General features: G+C 38.8%; 2 protein-coding genes across 2 annotated transcripts in view; one reads left to right on the top strand and one right to left on the bottom strand.

The window, feature by feature from the left end:
- Nucleotides 1-5043, top strand: part of fam98a (family with sequence similarity 98 member A) — an 11148-nt gene extending 6105 nt beyond the window's left edge. Inside the window, exons 5-8 of the mRNA XM_035663048.1 lie at nucleotides 1039-1119; nucleotides 1219-1335; nucleotides 2002-2169; nucleotides 3733-5043. Coding sequence (XP_035518941.1) covers nucleotides 1039-1119; nucleotides 1219-1335; nucleotides 2002-2169; nucleotides 3733-4377 — 1011 coding nt within the window. The 3' untranslated portion in view covers nucleotides 4378-5043. The remainder of the gene's footprint in view (nucleotides 1-1038; nucleotides 1120-1218; nucleotides 1336-2001; nucleotides 2170-3732) is intronic.
- Nucleotides 1-6986, bottom strand: part of si:ch211-195b21.5 (probable ATP-dependent RNA helicase DDX46) — a 24129-nt gene extending 17143 nt beyond the window's left edge. The window contains exon 1 of the mRNA XM_035663050.1: nucleotides 6923-6986. The gene's annotated coding sequence lies outside the window, so the exon portion shown is untranslated. The remainder of the gene's footprint in view (nucleotides 1-6922) is intronic.
- Nucleotides 6987-8770: the final 1784 nt, after the last annotated feature.

Here is an 8770-nt window from a genome sequence, read left to right as displayed (position 1 = left end):
GACCGACATGTACGAAAATTGGTAAGCATGTGTATTATGATGGGACAAGCAAAAAAGCCTCTTGGACCTATAACCCAAATCCAACAGAAGGTCGGCCAATTCTGTGGCCACTTTCTCTGAATTTTTTGCCTTGTATTTGAACAAACTCCTCATAGGGGACTTATTGGATCTACTTCAAAATTGGAAAGTACACTTAAAAAATTTTGCTAATTTAAAAGTTGTGTGATCGTGAGATGCCGTTTCCAGCATTTCAGGGTTTCAGTTTGAAGTAACTCCTCCTACAGATTTTATCGGATTGACTTCAAATTCGATCACTGCAATCTAAACACATTGGTGATCAAAAGTTAATCAAATATTTACTGTGCGTCAAACAGCGTGTCAGTGGCAGGGTGCTGAATTTCCATAGTTTGCAGTGAAGAGTCTCACTATGAACGCATAAGTCTTTTGTACAGTGTCTGAAACGTGTCACAATGTAGAGCGACCTCCCTCAGCTTGCAGCGATGAGTTGGGCGTGGGTTGACGTTGCATGGCACGGCTGCGGCGGGTGACCGCCATGCAGGCCCCGACGTAGGTTGATGGCGAGGTCCCACCCAATGCTGCTTGCAGCTTTAATTTGTATTTGAACTTTTTTTATTTTATAGACATTTTAGATGTTTTTTCTGTGTGGTATTACTTTATAAAGTTTATCTAGTAACTTTCCTTTTGTAAACATTACTTAAAAGCTACTTCAAGAACTGAAAACCTCTCACAATTCTTTTTCAATCCTAGTATTATTTGTCACTTTTATGTGAATCCTTTTCCACAGGATTTTCTGTCCTCACAGGAAATGCCTATATTGTTTGGAATGTTTTGGCATGAAAATATAACGATATGCAGAAGAAAGCAGCTAACATACTGCCATGTTAGCTAAAGTCACAGTCAGAAGAAATCTAGTTGTACACATTACTTCTTTTGTAAGTCTGCTCATTGATCTTTGTTTTTAACTGTCCATTTATACTTTCATACTATACACATCTGCATGTTCTCCATTTTTTTTAGCTGAAAGAAGCCATAAGTAGAGTCCCACCAAATCATGTAGGAGAGCCTTTGATGAAGAAGGCCCTTGGACCTTTGCACTTGGTAAAACAAAAACAATTATGTAGAAATACTATATAATTGAGGAAAACTGCAGAAATGAAAGACAGAATAAATACATTTTCTCTTCTCATTGTTTTCTAGGAAAAAATTGAAGCTATAAACCAAGCACTTGTAAATGAGTATGAAGTGAGAAGAAAAATGTTGCTGAAACGTCTCGATGTGACAGTGCAGTCTTTTGGTTGGTCTGACAGAGCAAAGGTAGGTGGATCTTCCTAAATCTGAAAAGGGCACAGTGCACTGACGAAGCACACGTAATACACTTAATCAGGAAGTCTTTGTACACTTGGTGTTTGCTTTAGCAATAGCTAGGCCTCTTTTGTCTGTGAGTCTGCTCTTTGTTCTCAGCAGGAGAGTGTGGTTGGTTATATATATTGGTTTAAAGATAACAATCTTTAGATTTACTAATGTAAGCAAAGGAAATGTAGCAAATCCTTGTTGCAGCTCTGAACTTGATCATATTCTGACCTGACTTCTGACTCCAATATAGACGGCAACACTACTCCTCTCAGGTCTGTCAGTATCTGATAACAATTGTTCTTGTCCAAGTAGATCTTGTAGAAGTGCTTCTGCTTGCCTATAATAGAAATATCTTAATGTTTTTTTGTTGTTCCTCAAAGTATTGTGTGTTGGCCTTATCTTCTGCAATACAATAAATTATTTATTTTTGTGTCATACCATTAAAATTACTACCCCAAATTGATTGCATAACTCACAATAATACAACGTATAAGCAACAGCTTCCTGATCCAAAGAAAAACAAATCATTGCTGCAAAACACATATACATATATATGATATATGACTGATACAGTACTTGATGTATTGCTTTCAAAAAAAGGATTTCCTTTTGTTTGTCTTATTACAGACACATGCTGAAAAGTTGTCCAAAGTTTACCAGCCACTGCGTTCTTCCCTCGGCACCAAAAGTAAAATCTCTGTTTCCCACCTTCTTGCTGCTCGACAAGACATTTCCAAAATCCTACGTACAAGCAGTGGCAAGATAAGAGAGAAGACTGCTTGTGCCATTAATAAGGTGGGTTAAACACAGTGTAGTCACAGTTTTTTTTCGTATTTCTTGTGTTATTAATACATTGTTTTGTTGTCCTGTTTCTCTGCTCAAAAGAGATGTGAGGAAGTCTGACATGACCTTTTAGTGTGTTGTGTGCTAAAACAGGCAGAAATGAAACACACAATCACTGTGACACTGAGCCATATGTACTTACACTGAAGATGAGACAATACAGGCAAAAACATCGTTTTGTCATGCACTGCTCAATTGTGGGCTATTTAACTCCTTTATGACTACTGGAAGGAAAATGCCCAAAATACCAATTTAGGTGTTTATTTTACTACATTTTGTCTATTAGTGTATGTACATTTCTTCTAAATTCACCAAAATTTAGCATTAGACAATGCCTCATTTGCATATTTAAACATACAATTTCAGAAAATGTAAAAGTAATTGTGTTAATGTAAGTAATTAACTGGGGAAGTTGCATCTTGATATATTCTATCTATATCTAAATTGTTTTACCTTATTCACCTTAGTGTCTTGCTAAACTTTTACAATGCATATCTTTTAAAGGTTCTCTCAAAATTACTCTATTCACCTATTGTCCTACATTTGTCTCCCCTTGAACAATTTCTGTCTGGAGTTGGAGTCTAGATTTACTGAAATACTGAAATAGAGCATTCTGAAGTTACTTTTATCAGCGACTAGGGATGTCCCTGTCAAGTTTTTTTAAAATTTTTTTTTTAGCCCCCAATCCAATCCGAGTTATTAAATATATAAAGTGTCTTGTGATACCGAGTCCCAGTCCAATACTTGTATATTTTTTATATAATACAGGTGCAAAGTGCATACTTCAAGTGTAGTGCAGTTATTCAAATCAATCCAATGTATATGCTTGACAACTGAATAGCTCTGCAATGCATTAAGAAAAAAAGCCAAAGCTGTTCCTTAATGTATTTTTATTTTTTTTAAGCAAAGTATAAAATAACAAACCTGTTGGTCCTGTTTGTATTCTGCCGAGTGTTTATTTCCGTTGTCTCTACATCTTTTGCGCGGATTAGAGTAATTAATTACGCTTCTTGTTAGCAGGGCTTTTGTAGCATGGTGAGTGTGGTTTTGTCAGCTCTCTACAGCTGTAGCGCCCAGCCACAATGAAACTCTGCTAACACACAGAGCAGATTGGAGGAAAGTGACAATGGAGAGATTTGTTGGCTGCACCGTGCATGAAAGCTTTGTGATTAAAAACAGCTGTGTGTCCACTGATGTAAAATAAAACATTGGATTGGGTCAATAAAGCTCAACATAGCTGATACCAATCAGTTAAACAATGCCTTGATGATGAACTCAGTATTTCGACAGGTTTCTACTCATGTAAACAAATTTCCCCCTGAGATCACAAAGTATTTCTGATTCTGAATGACTGCAGCGCTAGCATCTGATGAATTTAAGTTGTCCCTTTTCTTACACATAATTTCCAGTCAAACTGACAGAAATGTAATCTTATAGAAACAACAAGCAAAAGTGGGGTCAAATTTAGAGGTGCAAGTGCACATCCTTTTGAACTGCCTTATGTCCTTTTCTCAGGTCCTAATGGGCCGAGTCCCAGACAGGGGAGGCAGACCCTGTGAGATTGAACCTCCTCCTCCAGAGATGCCCTCCTGGCAGAAGCGTCAGGATGCTCCCCAAGGTGGAGGACACTATAGTGGGAGTGGACACGGAGGGGGCAGGGGCTATGATCACTACTCCCAAAGTGGCCGTGGAGGATATGAGAGAGGAGGCGGAGGAGGACATGGAGACAGGGGAGGCAGAGGAGGAGGTGGCAGAGGGGGGAAGGTGCAAGGAGGCTGGGGAGATGGAGGTGGGAGAGTCGGTTACAATCAGGGTCACTATCAAGATGCAGGAGGGCATCAGGTAGGAGGAGGGAGAGGTGGTTACGGAGCAGGAGGGAACAACCAAGGAGGTTTCCAGGACCCTGGCTACCATGGAGGAGGCGGTTACCATGACAATTACCACCAAGATGGAGGCTGGCATCAGGAAAGAGGTGGGGTTCGAGGAGGTCGGGGGGGCAGGGGAAGAGGAAGTCGAGGAGGACAAGGACAAGGAGGAGGCTGGGGAGGGAGAGGGGGTCAAAATTTTAATCAAGGAGGACAGTTTGAACAGTTCTTCCAACATGGTGGGCAGCACTACAACCAAGCTGGCTTTAACCAAGGCAGACACTACACTAGTTGAAGATACAGTGCGGGGCATCGCAGCAGAGTCCATTCAGAGCTTGACTGCTTATCATGCTGGAATAGATTTGAAATGCCTTATCATCTGATTTTGAATTTTCAAGTTAACTACAACATTATATGAGGAACTAGGACCTATACACATACGAATGTATAAGTATGTACTGTATATACTCACTACAGGCTGTTTTGGAATTATTGCTTTACTACAGAAGGCAGTTGAGATGCAGTCCTTTGCTTTTTCATACTGGTGTGTTAATGTTTCTCTGCCTCCTCAATTCAAACCAGCAGCTCTGCTATAAATGGTTAGTCTATTAGTTGGACTCTGCTGTTTTGACCTCATCTTGAAACTTAGTTAGCCTTATGTTGGATTTTTTTTGAAAAACATGAAAGGTTCCTAAGATTTCAGTGTTAGTGTATCTGTATCTACACATCATTATTACATGAAGGGTTGAATTTGTTAAGTTCATTAAATTTGAAAATTACCAGAAAAAAAGGTAAATTTTTCCAGTCTTCATTTTGTTTCAATAGATTTGACTGGCATCTCCTTACTTATTTAAAATATATAATCTACTGCTCATGGAAGATTGTGTGCATACAAATATGGATGTTGGAAAGCTTGCATGAATGTGTGAATGAGCAATAAAACCTGAAATGAAAGAACTTATCCCTTTATCATTTAGTGGTCTGATTATCTAAGTCAATGAACTGATAAAGAAATTAATGAGCAAAATTATTTTTTTGCCTGACACCTCACTCTAATTTTGACTACAAATGACAGGGATCTGCACAGGCACAAAACAATCTAAACATCTGATAATAATTACACATAACATTAGTAAATAGTAATAAAATCAAGTCAATGCATTGGGGTTAGATTAATCAGTATAATTTCACTACAGAATTTAAAAATAGAAGTCCTTTTCCACTCTTGTTCCTACAGTTCGATGTTTGAGCTTTACTGTGTAGAATGATGTACAGTTTAAGTCAGACATTTACATACACTTAAGTTGAAGTCAAATTGCAGTGTGATTTTAATCACACTGCAGATTTTATGTTATGTTATAGTTTTGGAAAGTTGATTTGGACATCTACTTTGTGAATTGAGGATTTTTTTTATAGTAGTTTAGTTTTATTTTAGAGACTGATTATTTCACTTACAATTCACTATATCACAATTCCAGTGGGACAGAATTAGAATAGAATATGATGTCATGGCTTTAGAAGCTTTGAATAGGATAATTGACATAATTTGAGTAAACTTGAGGTGTAACTCTTATTTAGGCCTACCTTCAAACTCACTGCCTTTTTGTGTCTTGAACACCGTGGACCCGCATCAGTTTGCCTACCGGGCAACCCAAATCCACTGAGGATCACCACAGCCATTCACCTTGCACTGACTCACCTGGACAAATAGAACACTTTTGTTAAAAATGCTCTTTAGGGATTTCAGCTTAGCATTCAGTACACAAAGCTAGCTGAAAAATCCATGGACTTGGATTTAACACCACACCCTGTAGCTGGGCACACATCCTTTACTAATACAGGAGCAGAGCCCACAGCATCATCAGTGACCCCACATACCCGAGTAAGTCCCCACCTGTTTGTCCTACTTACCTCCTCAGCCGTCTCTGCATACAAATATGGATGTTGGAATTTTGGCAGTGTCACAACCGAGTTGATACCAACTACAATTAGTTAAATGGTATATTAAATTGGGAAAAAATTATAACAGTAATGGAGGGAGATTTTGTGTTTTACAAACGATATCCTTCCTTAAAAAACAACCCATCCTTTGAGGGGTTTGTGTTAGCTGCGATGTAAGCATGCGTCTTTAGAGAGTTTCAAAATCTCACCAGGGTCTGCCTCCCGTGTTTCAGGCCTCTCTTTCTCTTTAACCACGCGCTAAATTTTGGTCTGTAACTAGATGATGTTTCTGACCCCAAAGTTGAATATAGTGGTCTGGGCTTCTCCACAAAGGACTAAAATTCTTTTTACCGGTACAGATCTTCCAATAGTTTTTTGTGGTTTCGTGTGTCAAGTGCCTTGGCCCACCCTGTAGACATCATGAACTACTGTTTCTAACTGATCCTTCCTCATGGCTCACACCCGCATTCCACTCGTCTGCATCGATGTAACTTGACAAGTCTGCTAATATAGCTTGTCATGCGTGGTATCGTAGGAAAAACAGTTGCCAATAATTCTCAAAGTGCAGATGGGATACAGTCTAAATTAAATGCAGGATCTAGCTGGTGAACTCAGTTCGAAGATCTTCTCCTGGTGATAGAAGTCCATTGACGATACAGTTAGCAGCTCATCCTTTTTGTACATGTTTCATTACATTTACAATATATAGGAACATCCCAACCTGCTAAATTCTGACGAATAGCTCTACTGTATAATAAACCTTAAATATTTCCTTCTTAATTATAAGCTACAATACTAGACCAGATCTCCATTAATTTTATAATCATTAAAATGTAGCTAATTTAGGCTAAGTCTGCAGCTAGTATAGCTAGACTAGTAGCTTGTGTGAATAGCGCTACCCTAATGAAATGTCCTCGGTTGGGCCGGCCTGTTGTGGAGAACAATGGCTATCTGATGCTGAGGGCCGAAAATGTACACATGGTCCAGGGGCCAAGTGTCCAGGAAGGAGAAGACCCACAGGGCCCCTCCCACGAACCAATGAAAGGAGACCATGGGGGGTTATTTGTGGGAGTACCAAGAACGGTGGGAGGGGGCCCGCGAATGCTCCGCATTTATTTTGGAATGTATAACCACCTCGGCCGGTACAATAGGATTTTGGCGATACGCAACGAACTGCATGGCAACACTGCCCATATGCGTGCCGAGCAGAATGGGAGAATTCCAGCTAGAGATGGTGCACAATTTTTTCACGCCAGGTAATAACGACAGTTTACACTAGATTGTATCAATTCAATAAGCGTGTTGAGCCGCCAACCAAAGAAATATACTACAACCAGTAAGCACACAGGACATTATCAACAATTTTCATTTGCTTCTGCGTTTTTTTTTATAATATATCTTTTCTTTGCAAGCATTGCCTTTTTACACATATTTTCAATAAACATGTGCCATGATACTGCCACCCGGCGAAATAGACGGTTGCCGGGAGTATATTGGTAACTTCGATTTCTTCTTCTGATTCTTCTTCATTCTTCTTTCTTCTTCTATCTTCTTGCTTTCTTATTGAATGCGGTTACGGCGGTATGGGCATCCCAGCTTATTGGTGGCATTATCTCTGGCACCCTTTCCTGCTTTCGGAGTGTGTAGATCAGTAGGAATCACAATATTACAATCCTGAAAGTCCGGCTGATAAACCAAATAAGGGAAAACCAGACACTAAATATATTTGACCAAAATTAAATCATTTCGATCAAGGTCGCAATTATCAAAACCACTTTAATTGTGTCAATAGTAATACTATATCTAATAATTGTACACGCATAAAAAAAATTGTATAGCACACAAGTATATGATACTGTTTCGATTTTATTATATATTGTTATTGGAATTAGAAATATATTATGGTATGTCTATGGACCAGTGGATAGCAACATGGGTGTTATTAGACGTAGGATCCAGTACCGATGCAGTAGAAGAAAGTTGATCAGTGCTGTGGTAGTAAAGGACTGTACTGTCGTTAAATCAGTGGAGTAATGAGAAGTTAAGATAAAATTTTTAAACGCCAAAAATCAGACAAGGGGAATATGTAGATAATATTAAAAGTAGGGCAACATTAGTACAGGGGCAACTGCAAGGTAAAGGTGAAGAGAGATTACAATAATAAATGCAAATATAATAATTTAGGAACCTGCCAATGCAAATGAATTATAGTCAAAAGGAGAAATGAACATGAATACGGTGTAATTATGGTATCAATTGAGGAGTACACACAGTGAAAAGCCTCCTATTAATTGATGAACCATCGATATTCATGCGCTAAGGAACAAGAGTGGAAAAGGACTTCTAATCTCTTCTCACCATCTCGCTTAATTTGACCAATTATAAAACTGCAGGGGTTAATCTATATCCCCATGCATTATTTTGACTTGATTTTATTTAACTATTTATTCGTAGCTAATGTCTGGGGTGGTAATTATTAATCAGGGATGTTGAGATTGTTTTGTGTCCTGCACGGCAGATCCCTGTCATTTGTGAGTCAAAATTAGAGTGAGGTGTCAGGCAAAAAATAATTTTGGCGGCATTAATGGTGTCGTTGTGAGTGCAGTGGGCGGATGGTGAGCGTGGTATGATACATGCAAGCACCACTCCAACTAGGATAAAAAGTGGATAAGTTCTTTCATTCTTCTTACTGGTTGTATGTCTTCATGTCACATCCTCAGCCTACCATTCCATTTGCATCAGCTCTT

Source organism: Morone saxatilis, unplaced genomic scaffold (genome assembly GCF_004916995.1).
Source record: "Morone saxatilis isolate NCDOM2014 unplaced genomic scaffold, NCSU_SB_2.0 Contig19, whole genome shotgun sequence".
Lineage (NCBI taxonomy): Eukaryota > Metazoa > Chordata > Actinopteri > Moronidae > Morone > Morone saxatilis.
Note: the sequence above shows the minus strand (reverse complement) of the source record. Positions and strands in the feature narration are given on the sequence as shown.